At 39.4% G+C, this 17549-nt stretch overlaps 1 protein-coding gene across 4 annotated transcripts in view; it reads right to left on the reverse strand.

Moving 5' to 3' along the window:
- The window catches only part of nlgn1 (neuroligin 1), a 328004-nt gene that overhangs the window by 185970 nt on the left and 124485 nt on the right, over positions 1 to 17549 (reverse strand). For 2 of the 4 annotated variants that reach the window (XM_071487325.1, XM_071487327.1), the window contains 2 exons: positions 14480 to 14539; positions 6209 to 6361 (listed from right to left, as the gene is read on the reverse strand). In XM_071487325.1, coding sequence (XP_071343426.1) covers positions 6209 to 6361; positions 14480 to 14539 — 213 coding nt within the window. The remainder of the gene's footprint in view (positions 1 to 6208; positions 6362 to 14479; positions 14540 to 17549) is intronic. The other 2 variants (XM_071487326.1, XM_071487328.1) reach the window with 1 other exon arrangement.

Here is a 17549-nt window from a genome sequence, read left to right on the forward strand (position 1 = left end):
GAGAAATCCATTGCATTTCTTTCCCCATATAGCATGAAATTACCCCAAATAAAATGCACTGTGGAAGACAAGAGGGGTCGCCAAGTGTCTTTTTATAGTATCTATACTTACGCACAATTTTGAAAAAAAAAGTCTATAGAGAGAGAGGAAAGCTGGGCTCAACTGTTGTACATCCAGAAAAAGTGCAAACACGAAAGAGGGGGAGTAATCATTAGCCACTAAGACTCAAGTATAAAGCATTATGTTTAGGGGTCAGACACTTCCCATAACTGTCTGAATGAGCTGTGTCATGGCTACTAGGCAGGATGCAGAGAAGAGGGGAAGGTGGGAGGAGAGAGATGGCACAAAAAGAATAATGAGCCCAAATCATCGGGGTATTTGTTTCAGGGAGAAAGAAATTAATAAGCATGAAAATAATAGTCCTCACAACACTTAGCCAGCAGGAAATAAACTAACAGGAAAGAGAAAGACCAATTACTGTGTGGAGGGGGGTCGGAGGGGAGAAAAGAAAAGAAGATATATGGGGGAGGATGGAGGGTTGGGAGGATTGGTGGTAATATTTGAGAAGGCTAAACATTAGGAATAATGCCTGTGTGTGAGGAAATGCTCCTCAAGCAAACGAATGCGGACCTAATTTGGATACAATTAAAACCACGCTAGCTGGATCTGATGTCTGTGTGTTTCTGAGTGTGTACTGCATGCTGAAAGATGACATGCTGTTGTTTTTTCTCTGCATTTGGACCATCGCAGGAGACCAACGAACCAAAGTGATAATGATAAAGCTAATGTGTGTTTGAGCTAATACAATAGAACAAACTTTTTTTTTTTTTTTTTTTTTATCTCTCTCATTTTTTATTTTTTTTTAACTTATTTGTACTTTTCCTCTGGTTGTTTCTGTCCTTTTTACTAATCACAGGGCTCCAACATTACATTTAGAAGAACCCAACATAGAGAGATTACCAATGAATTACTCAGTAACTATCAGATTAATCCAACTGCATCAGAACAATCAACTGTTTTTGAGAAACCTTCATCTGCATCTTGCTCTGCCTGCTTGAACGCTCCCTTTCCTGCGTGGTCTTCTCTCAAGCTGAGACTTTTTTAGACGTGATTGTGGTGCTGAAAGCGGCACAGAGTTAAAGAAGCAGTGCCGTGTAGAGAAATGGACATTTTACTGGCCAGGTATATCTTAAAACAATCAGAGGCTTGATGAATTGGCTGAATGGCTGATGTATGGCTGGAATGGAAGGGTTATTTGGAGAAGGTTTGAGTCAGGGAAATGCACCTCATCAATCAGCATGATTAAAGGTTTTGGCTGGGCCAAAACAAACTCAACAATGTGAGGGTCTGGCCTTAAAGGCGTATTCCCCTGGGGAGGTATCGGATTCATGTAGTGGCATATAGGTTTAGTTAACTTTTTTTTGCTTGTTAGAACCCTACTATCATGTGTTTTAGAGCATTAGACCCATTCTTATTTAGACTTTTTAGATATGAAACTGTTCAACAATCACTATTATGTTATATTCATTGGGGACAGAGGTGAGGATAGAGAAGTGTTTCGGGCAAAACTACCTTTTCCATGAGAATATGATGACATTCCTCTAGTGCCCCTCAGAACAGCACGAATCAGAATGCTGTATCTGGATGATGGGAAATTTAGTTTCTTATGTAGTTTAAGTGTTAAGTAAAACACAACCAACCCTGCAGCAGAGTGCCCTATTATAAACCACGGAGCAGTGAGATGACAAAGACAATAAATACTTGCCACTCTTAATAATGACACTTCGACAGCACTACACCATGTGTTCCATTAACACCCCATCTGCACATGGGAGGAACTCCTAATTCATTAAACACACACACACACACACACTTCCAAATATATCCACGGACAGACACTGACAGTAGCATACTATATACGTGCCCCATGGCCAAATCCATTGTAGCTGAGGCCCCTAAACGATAAATACGGCTTTGCGTCAGCAGCTCTGCATATTTAAAGCCACTAATGGCTTCCTGCAAAGCACTCGCTCTCGCAGACACACTCTAAGCCAAGGAGAAAAATCACTGGTGTGAGAGTAGGGAGTTCTGTCAGCAGAGCAGCATCTCCAAGTAAACAGGTGCTGCAGTGGCTGGCTGGGTAAGGTGGACCACACACTTTAGCCAGTGGAGGCTAACCAGCTGGCTGGGGAACATAATTATGAGTCTGGGAGACAGCTGTTATTAATTTAAATAATAATTTTAATAAATAAAGTTATTAATGAAGTAAGATGTTTACAGACTGCTTTCTAGTCTCTTAGCTGACAATCTTGAAATCTCATTTTTGAGAAACCTTTTTTGTTCACTTTACCTCATTCATTCATTCTGTCATGTACGGTCATCCCTAGTAAGCACCTGTAGGCTTTTAGGAAACATGCCATTGACCTAAGGGGATTTTCACTTGTGGGTCAATCAGAGGTTTGCAGGCTTAAGGTCATTTTCCGAAGGAGTTCTGTGTGTCTGGTTGTTTAGCATGAAAGCAAACCCAGAGACAAATGGGGGTCAAGCAAACCATTGCTACAATCCACTAGTGAGCCCCTTTGAGTGAGCCCCTATGATGTCCCAAAGCCCACTTGAAATGTAAAAGCCAACCACTCCAACCCTCCATCAGGGCTAACTGTTGCATGCGCACAAATCCATGCACAGACGACACAGCATTGGACCATCATCCAGTGACACTAAATGCATACAGACATTAATTCAATGTTCTGCTGGATTATGAAACGAGCCACATCTCCAACCATGACTAGTTCAATATTTGTGACAAAGTTACATTATTAAAATGCAGAGAAAGAGTTTTAACACACTTTGAGTCAATGGCAATATCTCAAAACATGTACTGAGACAATGTCTGGGAATAAATGAAACACCTTTTTCACTCTACTCAATACAAGACTAAATGGCTTGTTCAGATTGGTATTTTTGGCAGTAAAGCTCCTTACCAAACTCACTTATGTACTTACTAAGACTGGATGACTGACTGGAAAGCCCAGCGGTTCTACACCTACTGTAGCTGAGTACACACTCCTTCCCTGTCACTCACACGCACATACACATACACACAATCACATGTTTGGTGAGGTAAAGCCGTATGCTTTTGTCCATTGCCAGGGGGGTAAACAAACACACAGAGTCTAATCTGAGAGCAAACAGCGGCGCCTCATGTTAACCAGCAGGGATACAGTTTCTCTCAACACTATGAGGCCTAAAGCAGTTAGGAACTGGAGAGAGAGGGAGAAAGAGAGAGAGAGAGAGAGAGAGCTCTAAGTGAAACTGAGGATGCTGCCGTGTCCAAAATAATTACAAGTTATAAAATGTGACTGACTGATTGTGCTTTTGTTTTGTGTTGTTTATCCTGTACTTTCCTTGACTTTGTTGGCATTTTTGTCCTCTTTTACATTTGTGAGATCTCTAATGCATAATGGAAGACAGAACTGCTGAACTCTAAAGCTACAATATTAGAATATAAAATATAACTCTATAACTCTCTAGCTCTAAATATTCCAAAATAGAAAGTATTGACACTGACATTTCAGCACTTAACAGTAGTTTTCCCCAAAAAAGGATTATAACTTCCATAACATGCATGGTTATAGAGCTGCCATCAATATGTTTTTTGTTTTTGTTAATCAATAAATAAGTCTATAAAACATGAAAAGCAGTAGCCTAACAAGAGAGTAGACAAAATCTGACAGAAACTGGAACAAGCAAATGTGGCATAGCTTTTGATACATTTTCTGTCAATCAACTAATCCTAATGGGACCATGAACCATCGTGACCCTGAAGAAGGAATGAGTGGTTAATGAAAGGGAATGAATGATTGGTAAGAACAGACGATGGAGAGCTTTCTTTAATATCAAATTTTGTGGTTTTGGCAGGGATCAGCAGGTTGCTAACGCAGTGTTTGGAGGGTTCAGTCACTGGCTAACAGTTTGTATCGCCTGATTTCAACCTCAGGCATCCTTAAAGACATTTATGTCCTTTTCATTTTTGATTTTTCAATCATTTTGGCTATGCTGTCAAGGCTATGTATTTCTTTTTTTTTTTTTTTTTTCACATTTCAACCTCAGCTCCTGTAATAGTCTATAATACACTGTGTACAACAGTTACACTCAGGGCCTTAAGGACAAAAATATCTTGTCTGTTGAAGCCCATTAAAACTGAAATTTTTAATCCTGATTTACTCTTACACCATAAAATCAAGCACTCTATTTTTAATTAGAATTTCATTTTGAAGTTTTCCACCAGATGAAGCCATATGAGGACTATGCAGCGAATACATGCTATTTTCCTGGTGTCCACTGTGAACATTGCTGCTCTATTATGGAACACTGTAGGGCTTTAGAATAAATGTATGCAACTAAAAACTGTGTGGGTGTGTTGGTGTGTATGTGTGTATTGAGAAATTAGTGTGTGTGTGTGTGTGTGTGTGTGTGTGTGTGTGTGTGTGTGTGTGTGTGTGTGTGTGTGTGTGAGTGTGAGTGTGTAGGGTGTAGTTGTGCATGTATAATATTTTCATGGCAGCTTTTTGACACATACATTTTTGTCCTCTAAGGACTTCTGTAATTTTTTTAAAACAATGCACAAGGCTTAATATCAGAGTCTTTCATCAAATTATATGCAAGAAAACGAACAAGGCATTTCACTCTGTATTTGCAATGCAAACAAATAAATATAAGTCATGTAAAAGAGATCAGAGCCTGAATAACAGATGAGAGAACAGAGAGACAATGCAGACCACCTGCAGAGAACATTAACACTGCGATTCACATTTCTGCTTTCAACATCTCAAAGAATCGCATTTAAGCCTTGATGCTCATTCTTTATATGCACACACAGTTACATGCACACACACACATGCCCCCAGACAAATGGTATTTTAGTTGAGTGAAAGGCGGATATTGCCCTATATCTTTATCCTGGTATGGTTTAATAAGAAAGGCAGAAAAAGCCCAGCAACCAAAACAACATGGATATGAAATTGGTTCCTTCCATTGAAACAAACGAGAGCATAATCTCATTTAGGAATGAGGCGGCAGACCTTTGTTTCCGTCATGTGTCACAGTATATACCTGCCCTCTGGGTAAGGAAGTGACATCCATACACAGGGGAAAAGGAATTAGGAATCAGACTAATGAGAAAAGATAAGATAGAAGAGGAAGAAAATAGAGATAGGAATGGAAACAGAAAGGACAGAAGATTAGAGAAGACATTGCCATGACAGATGAAAGGCTACTACATGTAAGAAAGAACTCAGGAAGGGTAAATGCAAGAAGTAGTGGTAACCAGGCCGGCTTGTCATGGCCCAGTATGGATCCAAATTCATCACAACATCAGTGTAAGTATGTCCTACTGTACAAATTGTGTGTGTTTGGAATTGTCCTTTACATCTGACAAATGCTTGCTGGATGCTTCTATTCAAGATAAACAGGATTGGTAGGATTATGGCCACAATGTTTATAGTGTATCATCATGCACTGCAATGAACATCATTATATGATAATCTGCCTGGCAGGAAATTAACATAGGAGGGAAAAAAATCACAAAAAATACCCTCAAATATTCAAATCCATCGTTTGAACATAAAATCTCTGAATTGTGATTAACAAAGCAGCGATGCAGTGAGAGCAGACGTCAGCTGCAGATGCCAGTTTTAACCAACAAGACCAAAGACCAACGTAACCAAGTGAGGAGCTCAGATTCCTGTTAAAGAACCAACAGACTAGTTATAAAGGGCCAGTCATTTAAAGGGGAGAGGAACCAGAGGTGTAAATAGAAAGAAAGAAGACAGAAAGAAAGAAAGCAACAACTTGCTAGTTTTAGCATTCACGCTAAACTAAGCTCTGGAATATCTCCTGCACCAGCACATTAAATCACCAAGAAAATACACAATGAGTGAAGAAAGGAAGAAGGCGAGAACAAGACAAAAAAAGAAAAGCAGTTAGGAATAAATTCTAGTGTTAACACTCAGACTAAGCTAAACTCTGGAATGAAACCAGCAGCGACACCAAAAGAGATTGATACAAAGAGAGACAGAAGTTGAAAAATTCAATTCCTACTTTAAGCCCTCAGGCCAGCTAATGGAATCCCCCACGAAAGCAATGAAGAAAGAGCAGACACAGAAGAAGAACAGTGGTTGTGTATCACATTTTACAGCAGGATCCTTACCTAGGACGCCCAGCCGGTAGTTAACAGTTATGACAATCACATTCCCATAGCTGGCCAGGATGCTGCCATCAAACATATTTCCCGTTCCTTCCATGTAGGAGCCCCCGTGGATGAAAACCATCACCGGCTTAGGGCTTCCACTCTCCCTAATGTCTAAAGGAGGGAAGAGGAAGAGGAGGAAGAGGAGGAAGAGGAGGAGGTGGAGAGGGCAGAAGGACTGATTAGGTGACAGATTGAAGGTGACAGCAAGAAATGCAATTTCAATCCTTTAGGGGGCTTTAGCCACCTCTTTAATTTTTTTTTTTTTTCTCAGTAATCTTGGCACACTGGCTTTTTAATGTGGGGACCTTGTTAGTTTGAGGCGTCAAACCGTTCATTTTTCTACATGAAGGCCGTGACATGTTTGTGGTGATTGGAAAATGTTGTTTTCTTTATTTATTAACCCATTCTAAATTCCATATAGGTTTTAATGAAACAGGATATTTAATGTGGCGAGTTTTAATTTTCCTGCAGGCAATGGACTGTCAACATGCAAGAGTGGCAATCTAAACTGTCATTCCATGTTGAGGTAAAACTTGTGCAATTAATCTGGAAGAAAATCTAATAAAAAAATGGCATATTAGGCTTGACAATTTTATGAAAAAGCACTGCTTTATTGAAACTATAATTTGAAGTCATGTTAACACTCCATGGCTGTTCAGCTGTAGGGAAATATTTGCCTAGATTTTGTGACTATAATGCATGTGAGGACATTTTGTCCCGAGGGGAAGTTAAACAGAAGAGAAAATGAGTGGATCACTTGTCTTTTTAAAGACTTTAAAGCACTTTGTTAATGTGAAGGACATGATGTTGATTCAGCTTTTCAATTACGATTCCATAATTACAGTGTAATAAGACACTGGCTAAATAAAATATGTGGTAGATGATGAGCTGTCATAGGCTACTGAAATTAGCAGGTGTGTTTCTTTTAACAGGAATATATAGCTATAGTTTATTATATAGCTGTATATGTCAAGGTGAGGAAAATGGCTAGGTTGCCATTAAGAGCAGAACTAGTTTTATTCAAATGTAATACATGTGGCTGATTAGAGTGGAAAAATAGAGGGCTGTATTGTAAAGCTTTAGCCCTTGACGTCGTTTTAATACGGGTTGGGTTGTGAGATAAAAGGATGAGAGGACTTGGAGACATCTAACAACATGCTGCAACCCACATTCAAAACAAGGTTTCACTTTCATCTTCCGTATCCCAGAGATGAAGCTTTTCATCTTACTTCCTAACTCTCTCCATCAGTTCATGCAGCAGCACACATCGTTTATCCCACTGATGTTTTACCACTGAGGGACTAGGGTCCAGAGAGAGATCAGTAAGTCCATGGGGAATAAAGAATTAATCAAGCAAGAAAATAGAAAATAGTTGACAGAATAAAAAAAAAAACAAAAAGAAAAAAAAAAGATTTTCAATTGTAAGGGGAGTAAAAGTAGCAGGAGGATGGTGTTTGTGTCTGAAAGTTTCCCTGCAGTGTGTGTTCAAAATACTCCAAATCCAGGGGGGTAGACAAAATAATGTAAAACCTTTAGGGAAAAACTTTTAACGACGCCTAAGGAACTTACACACACTGCTATGACAGTGGCTCAGAAATACTTTTAAATTGTGTAAAAGTGTCCCTACCTAATGTGCATCAGTGAGATTTCAATGATGAAAGAAAGAAACTATTACTTTAATAAGAAAACTACTCAGGCAAAAAAAAGAAAACTTACCTTCCCTGTCTATGAGTTAAGAATAAACAAAATAAGTTTGTGGGGACTCAGGACATTATGCAGCAGAAACGGAGGGAGTAAATATTAGTGTGTCTGTATATTGGACAAGTGCAGAAATAATTTTCTTCCCAACAACAAATTTAAAATAGACACAGCCTTCAAAAAAAAAAAAAAAATTCAATTAGCAGAAGGAAATGGGGTAAAAGAAAACAAAAATCTAACAGGAAATAAAAATGGGCCACATCTCGGTGAGTGTGTATACGTATATGTTTGTCCATCTGTCTGTTTCCATCAGTGCAGAGCTCATTACATTGCTTCTATCATTCTCTGTCCTTTGTTGTATGTGTGTATATATAGATATATATATATATATATTTTTTTTTTCCCGGTTGCTCTGCTCCCTCTGTTGCAGCAGCCAGTGGCCACAGTGTAGCAGCACATCATAACTCTCCTCTGGAAGGCTTCCAGAAACTCCTGACAAAAAAGGTCAGGGGATTATGGCTAGAGTGTGTGTGTGTGTGTGTGTGTGTGTGTGTGCGTGTGTGTGTTTGTCTGTGTGTGTGTGCCTTGCAGTACAGTTATATGTGTACCCAGACAAAAGCGAGGATGGAAGACAAAAGGAGCAAATGATAAAGAAGAACAGTTCTGGTAATGGTGATGGTTATTATCATTCTGATGATGGTGATGACTGCGTTGACGTGACGGTGATGATGCAGCCATGACATGACAGTGGTTAGTGGTGGTGATGATGATAATGTACAGCCTCAATGACAGTGATTAAAATGATGACAATAATGATGATATCCATGACGACTGATCATGATTGGGATTTTGATTTTGATACATTCACATATTACTATATAATGATAATAATCATTAATGACAATACTGCCAATGATGGCAGCAACCATGATATCAATGACTATTATAAGGACTTGATGTTGACTATGAAGCAGATATTAATTATGGTGTCAGCCATGATGATAATGATGATGATGATGACAGCAGCGTTGATGATAATGCCCGTGGCAACCATGGTGATATTGATTATGTCAGTGATGATATTGGTGGCAGCCATGATGTTGATGATGACAATAATGGCAACAACCACAATGATAATGTTGATGATGTTGATAATGATGATGCTGAAATTCTTCCCTCATTGTGATGACAATTTGGAAAATGATGAAAGCAGACAACCATGATGATGATGATGATGATGATGATGATGATGATGAGGATGAGGATGTTTATGATGGTGGTAGCTATGATGATATTTACTATGATATTAATAATGATGTTGATTATATTGATAATGTTGCCCAAGTCATTATGGTGGTGAGGATGATAATCACAACAACCATGACAGAGATTATGATGTTGATGACGTTGATGATGATGATGATGATGATGATGATGATGATGATGATGATGGTGATGACAACCAATGGCTTTGATACTGATGCTGATAGTGTTGATGAACATAGCTGTGGCAATCACAATGGCAATGATGATGCCTTGATAGTGGCCATGTAAGCCATGAACAACCAAAAAACTGAAGATGTTGCTGATAGCCAGAGCCAACGGTGGTGATGAAGATGAAGATGACGCTAATGATAATGACAGCCACAAAAGTAAAGATGATTTTGGTGATTGCGATGACATCCAATGAGTTGAATACAATTAAATAAGAACCATGGTAATGATGATGAAGATACAGGATGGGGAGGAGGCTGAGGAGGAGGAGGACTTAATGATTGAGAATGTAATTTGCTGATTATACAAATGCTCCTGGGATCTAACCAAGTCTTCATGTGGTAATATTGCTTTTTTTCTTTAGGGCAAACAGAATAAGGATGACTTTTTCATACTGTTATACTCATTGTGGGCGCTGTGTGATATGACACTGTTTCCTGCACGTGTATATGTGCGCTCAACTAGTATCACATGAACATATTAATTTGCTGCAGTGAGATACATCGGCACGGCTGTTACAGCTGTCTCTGACGGTCAGTGGTAATGAGGTAAGATTAGGATAAAATTGTCTTGGCAATGGTTGAGCATTTGATGGATTTACCTGAATTTACCTGGATTTACTGGCAGAAACAAGTCCCAGTGTATACATACACACACGGTACCTTGAGGTTTTAAGTTTATGCAATCCAGCTTGCTCTCAGTATGGTTTCCTGGCATCCTTCATTGGCTGCCACTGCAAGAGTCGGAGCCAAAAAAATCCTCTAAACCCCAGCCTCTCCCTTCATTCCCCTAACTTATCAATTAATCCTCATTCAGCTGATTGCAGATTTCATCTCTTCCCATCATACTCTTATGTGCACTGAGGTAATGGTGTATTCAAGTTGATTTCTGGAACATCGAACATTTACATGATTATTTGTAATGTCAATATGTCCTTGTGTTCCTGCGTTTAAAGTGACTTTAAATGAATACATTTTAAATGAAGGTGTTTGGATCGAGATGAAAGCTTGCTATGAGACCAGCTGAAATGAGGTGGAATCTTGTAGTGATTCAACCATTCAAGCTTCCTAGCTTTAAGTGTGGGTGAGGGAGAGTTTTCCAGAGGATAGGTACCATGCCAATGTGGAGTAGATCATTGCTTCACCGAGGATGAGGTTACGATCAAAGAGATTCAGGTGCTTTAGACTTCTCTGAGCAAACCCTGAGAGATGCCCCTGGGCTGTTCCAACAACTTTGGTATCCTCTCCCTCTACTGGTGTAGTGGAGTTATCAAACCAAAAGCAGACACAGGGAGCAGAGGTGTTTTTTTTTTTTTATCCTGGCTTCAGCCTTTTACTGAAGGGAGTAAAGCCATGGGGACTCTTGGCAAAAGCAACAGGAAGCAAGTGTAGCCCAGTGTTTCAGACACTTAGAGCTAAACTATTCCTGCATAATCAACACACCTGCTGTTGTGACTCATTAATGTGATTAACCACTGGCATGTATAACTTGATATATATGCGAATGTGTAATAACATGTTGATTTCTTGCTTATACAAATAGATTTCTGCTTACATTTGAAAATAGGAACTGATATTTTCAGGACCTGAAATTCTGGCTAAACTAATACGTGGAGGTTATAAAGTTCAGTTTATGTTGAAACTGTTTCAGACAGGTGTTGATTCATTTTGGCAGCTGCAGTTTGTGGTGCTGTTGAACTGTACAGCAATTATATGGACAGGTGTTTCTATTATTTCATCCCTCCCATTTATATCAATGAGGGTAGGCTAAATAACAGAAACACCTGACGGTATAACGTAATACAACTCAACAGCACCACAAAGTACTGTACATCCTCCAATCTCTCACCTGACAGTTGAATCAACACCTCTCTCAAGCAGTTTAACCTAAAACTGGAGAGTATAACCTTGATGAAGGTGAGTTTATTCCAGGACTGTTGCATTAGAGTGCATTAGTTTTAACTAGGTCTACCTAATACACTGCCAACTGAGTGTATATGTGTATTTGACAAGGTTGGTCAACATAAAAATATGTTCTATTTGTTTTGGATTCTGCCCCCACATCTATCATCCATTCTATATGATCTGGATGAGACATGAGTAACAAACCCATCATGGGGCCATTGCAAAATGCTTTAGGTTGGATGGTTGAATCTACAAAGTTTCACATTGGTTGGTTCAGTTTTTCCATTTTATTTTATTGTGCCATTGCAGGTGAGCTTAATCCTCAATTGAATATTAATTGCTATATTTAAATTTGTCAGATGGCAAGTAGTAGCGATAAGGGAGCTTTCACTTTTAATGTATGTGATATCATGCAGCATCAAAGTTGAAGCTGCCAGCGAAATGTCACCAGCTGGAGCCTCTGGGTGAGCCTAATGGAAGAAGGTAGCCCAGTCCCAGGTTGATCTTTTATGATCCTTTCCTCAGATCCAGGATTGCCCTCTTGCTGTCAGCAAATCTATATCCTTCTTCCCTCAAAGTAATACATCTATAGTGGAATGAAGATTAATATCTCACAGGCATTGCTGTATAATACTTAATATAGGGTACCAGGGCCTCATAAGAGCCTTCTGGATACCACAATTCACGACATCTCCACGTCTGTACACACTCTTAACCACTCCAGCAATATTCCTTGTAAAAAAAAACAAAAAACAAGTGGAGTTCCCAACAAATCCTCAGCTCTCAGGGACTTGCCTGTTTACATCTCTACTCCCAGCACAAAAGGATTACAAACACCAGCTTTACTCAGTATAAAGAGATTGTAAAATCCAAGGTTTGCTGGGTGGGAGTGGTGGGGAGGTTAGGGGATGTCCTCATTGAGTTTTTGTCTACAAGGCGACAAGAGGTCAAGAGGTAAGAGCATCAAGAACAATTGGTGGGGGTGGGGGGTGGGGTGGGGGGGGGGGGGGGGTGGTGGGGGGGGCTGATCAGAGTTGGCAACAGACTATGTGTGTGTGTGTGTGTGTGTGTGTGTGTGTGTGTGTGTGTTCTCAAGCATATTTTCCTCTATATTAAACTGGATTAGTTGTCTGCCCTGCATCCTTTATCGAGATAATACTTGAAGCTTTCTGGGATTTCATTGAATAGATCTGTGTGAGCTGTGTGACTCTCTCTAATCTTATTGGGGCGTGTGTGTATGTGTGTCTGTGAGTGTATATGAGCTCCCAGGAAAAAAAAACCAAAAAAAAAAAAAAACAGCGTGATGGCACACATCAAAGGGATCTGGATGGTTGTGAGTCTTATTTGGATGTAATTGCTGTTTACTTCGTCACATTATACAGTAGAGGTGCCTTATTAAGACTTCCTGGCTGTCATTAAAGTTGCACTGTAGCAGCCTTAAGGGGCTACGGCTCTATCTCAGGGTTTTATCAAGGACATTTTATTCCTAATATGAGTTTTCAAAGGGCTGCTTGTTTATGGCAGCTGAGGAAAGGTCCGTCTCTTTGTATTATTGAGATTAATGTATTTCTAGCACACTGTCGCAGCACTTAATTTAAATACCAAGAGAGGCAACTGCAAAGTTTCAGTCCTACAGTCTTTGGCATCTGGTATCCACTGGATCCCTTTCATATACATTTTTATCAGCAAATGCCAAAAAACTCATGTACAATTAAACACGTTTGTTGCATTTTAGCTCAGTTTCAATGGTTTACATTTATGTGTGCAGCAGACATCCCTCAGTGTTTTCCTGTAATTTAATTCGAAACATTTAGTTTCACTGATTCAGGCCACGGGTATATGTAACTACCGTATGTGGTTCATACTGTGCAGCAGAGTGCCAATACACTGAGCCAGTGTAGACATCCGTACTATTGTACAGTTAATTTCCTGATGACAAATCTATCCAGTTTAGGATTGTACATCAACTGTAAAATTTGTAAGATCATACACTTCCTGTTATTAGTATGATCAGATTTGATAATACCAGATCCATCTTCTATTACCTCTTGTCTTCTGTCTGTTACTTAGAAGAAACCCTGGTTTACTGGAGGATTAACTCAACCACTGAGATTATTTCTGCCTCAGGGGCAGCTCTGACTCTCAGAGATGCTTGTAAAATTTAAATTACCATCTACTGTGTAAGCAGTCATCAAAATGTGAAAATCATGGCATTGAGGAAAGCCACACGAGGGGCCATCATGATTAAAATATAATAGAAACGGAGTAGTTATGTGCTGTTTTGATTGTGTGTTCTCTGAAAAGCATTAAAATGGAGAGCCCAGATGATCACTTAAAACTGTAATGACAGTGATGCCACTTGAAATCAGCTCCACCCAAATGCTGGCTCATTTATTATTGCCAAGTCTGTCAGGTTTGCTCGCCAATCCACATTTCATGTAGCTATAAAACAACTAATTTGGCAGCTTGGGACTTAGGTTCAGAAGCCAACAGCCACTGCGAGCGGTTGACCAGAAAGTTATCTTCACATACTGGTGTGTAGTAATTTAGCTGCGTGCCAGGAGACAACCCACACATCTCTGCAGCAACCACGGTTGCTTGCACTGAATTTGTCCAGTATTTTTAGACTCATCACATACTGTGCAAAGGTTATTGGTTTGACGCCCAAAACATGAACAGGACTGAGTGTTAGTATAGGTGCAAGCCAGTTAGCCAGTGGTTGATCTTTTATACATGATCTAATTTTATAAACGAGACGAATTAAAAGAAAAAACATGCAAAAATGTGTTAAGAGCTGGCTGAGGGGTTAATAGTTACTTGATCTGCTGGTGGGATGCAACATAGAAAAGGAAAGAAAAGGTAAAGGAAACAAATCCAAGCAGAGAATCTATATTACAGTATTAATATCAAAGAATGTGGGAGACATGTAAACTTTAGACATCAAGCTGAAAAGGACAAAACACATCCAGCCAAAAAAGAGAGTTTACGAGTAAAGAGCAAAAAGAAAATGTCCATCACTTTCAAAAAAAGGACAAGAATGTAAGAAAATCAAAGAAGATAAAAATTGGAGGAGAAAGGGTAAGTCTGGTTTCCCTTGTCATGCAAATCAGTTTGGCATCAGGGGAAAAAATACCTTCGTCGTCCGTGCGGTCACTATCACCTAAATCATCAGTGTGTTTCTTTGTAAGGGGACCTAAGGGACCAAGAAGGAGAAGATGGAGGAAAACAGGGTGATCAAGAACACACACAGCCTTCAAAAGATGCTCTCAAAAGATAAGAAAGTATGTCAATAATCATTGTTTCTATAGCCCCTTTTTTTCTTTGGAAAAATCTTCACACTGACAAGGAGACTGGGTAAACATTACCACAATGTCCACTTCACATGTTTACAGTAGGGACTTACTGTATATGAGTTCATTTAAGAAAGTTAAGGAGCAAGAAAAGAAGGACTTTAAAAAAAATAGATGAAAAAAATATTAGTTCTCTGTTGAAAATGAAGACTTAACTGAGGATAAACCTCTTAGGATCAAAAGACATAAACCTCTTTGAAATAGTGCATACTGTAGCATTAATTATACATAACAGAGACATTATGTTAACAGTTGTAAATGATCATTGTAGCAGAAAAAAAGGCAGACACTGTAAAAGAAGAAGCATTTTTAAGAGCAGAGCACTCAACAGAAGCATGTGACAAACTCCCCCCGTTGTATTTTCAGTGTGTGTTAACTGTATGTGGGTCTAAACGCACACACACACACACACACACACACACACATATATGAACGTGCACATCTCATGACAGACCTGATTGCAGGAGCGCTGCTGGGAAGCATAGCTTACATCAGGAAATTTTAATTAAAGAGAAAGACAAAAACAGATACTGGACTTGTTTTCTCACTTTGCTAACAAAAGCTACAGAATGACAAAGACTGGGAATTTATGTGAAAGCCTGGTTTTTAATTAGTGTGCTTTGGAGGTACTGGTCGGTGGAATTTCTTAACTTTAGAACAAATCCAAGCTAGGTGTTTCCAGTCTTAAAATAGGCTAAGTTAAGATAAACTAAGCTAATCTACTGTTGCATGTAGCCTTATCTTTAGCATGCAAACATGAGTGTTGACTTTCTAAATCTCCATAAAATGAATGATCACTTTGTATTTTCCAAAATACCAAACTCTTTCTTCAATGACTGCGGCAAAACTAACTGAACTTGAAGCAGGTTAACAGTGTTTGAGTAACAGGTGGATTAGTTTGACAGGGGAAGCAGTCAGCTGCTTCTTCATGATAACCAATAAATTGTCACTTATTGCATACACATAAACAGATCTTAAACACAGGCAAGACAGACAGACACACACATACACACACAAAGAACATACAGAGGGATACACACAGATGCTGCAGAACAGATCTGAAAACATGCAGTCTTGAAGAAGGGAATGTACGCTAGCAGGGTGTATGACACAGAAAAACAGAAAAGCATACTGGCTGTGCTTAAGCCCTCACGCACACACACACACACACACACACACACACACACACACACACACACACACACACACACACACACACACACATACACACACTCACATACAGTGGGGTGTCAAAAGGTCTGAGACCAATTTTCAATACACACACATGTATAAAGCAAAGACATGGGGTTTCAAATAGGCATCTATTTGCATGTTTATGTAATATACACTCGGGGATTAATCACTTCAAAGGTTCAAGACACTTCTCGTCAGCAGCTCACGTTCATGACTAATAATTCCTCCATCATTCAGCATCCTGGTGGTTTATTTCAAGGCCAACCATCTCTCTCCAGTGACTTTAAAGTGGAAGCCGGCTTCCTACATATCATTCTGTCCTACAGCAGTCTCCCAGCTCTCTTTTGTGAATTTGACAAGCAATTTGATAAGCAAGAGCTGACTTGTGCTTTCTATGTGCTGAATAAGCACCAAGACACAAGAATTGCTTCTTTCAGAATGTGAAACGTCTAAGAAACATGGAGCATCTGCTGTCTAGGGATGTGTTACCTGTTCATAGAGTACATTGCACAGAGAGATCACTGTCAAAGCAACACGTAACACTTGTGGGAGATCCATGTTCGCCTTTTAGCATGCACTGAGTTGAGTGACAAGGGTGTGTGCTACTACTTAAACATATACCACAAATTAAAGAATGTGGTGATTTTCTATGCTGTTGCCACTTAAACTCTCTGCTGTCTCCATCTTTTCAAATACATGTTGGGAAGTTGAGCAAAAAACATCTTAGTCCAGATTCCAAAGCTCTCACTAACACCTCGTGAATTTAGGGGTAAATGTATAGAAAATTATGCATTGTTAGACAACATAGAATATTTTAATTCAATTGTACTAGTCCATAAAAGCATGGTGCCTAAAAATCTGCACAATTGCTACAACTTAATCTGCAGTAAGAAAGTTAGTATCAGTGTGTTATAGTTTAATCTGTTATGATGTTACACATCATTTGCATTGCATTTACACCACTGGCTCTGCTTGCCAACAGTATAGAAAGTAACACAAGTTAAAACTGGGTGGTGTCAACTCTGCAGTAGGAGAAGATGTCTAACTCAAGCTTTAACCCTCAAAAACAACATTTAAAGTTTTGAATCTACACTGCTGACATTTGCCAGTATCAAAAGCTCAAAAACAGGTTTTTGTCTTTTATTACACAAAAGAACTACCCATCATCCAATGGTTTGGGAATCCCAAAGGCCCTAAAAGCTTTTATGCAAATGCACTAAAAACACAAAAAACAAAAAACACAAAGAAAGATCAAAAATAAAAAGTTTTTACATTGGAGTTAGCTATGAGCTCCTAGAAAACCTGTGAGAATGACAGAATCAAAGAGAGTGTGATGGATGTTGCTGCACATGTGCTGCTATTACAGTGGCATGTTGTTTGACTGAGGGTTAGTGGGGATCAGAACAGACATGACAGCACCATGACAGCTCCTATCTCTCACACACACACACACACACACACACACTGACAGATTGTCACACACATGCTCACCCAATTACGAATACACACACATGCAGAGAGAGACACATCATTCAGGAATCAGGTGTCAATTCTAAACTGCCCAGTGACAAGGAGGCCCCGACACTGACCTGCGCTCCCCTTTCTGTCACTGTGAGCATATGTGTGTGCAGCACAAGCACCCACAGAGGTGAGGTCTCA

The sequence above is a fragment of the Trachinotus anak genome, unplaced genomic scaffold, assembly GCF_046630095.1.
Source record: "Trachinotus anak isolate AG129_WGS33_773 ecotype Australia unplaced genomic scaffold, CSIRO_AGI_Tana_v1 ptg000010l, whole genome shotgun sequence".
NCBI classification, from domain to species: domain Eukaryota; kingdom Metazoa; phylum Chordata; class Actinopteri; order Carangiformes; family Carangidae; genus Trachinotus; species Trachinotus anak.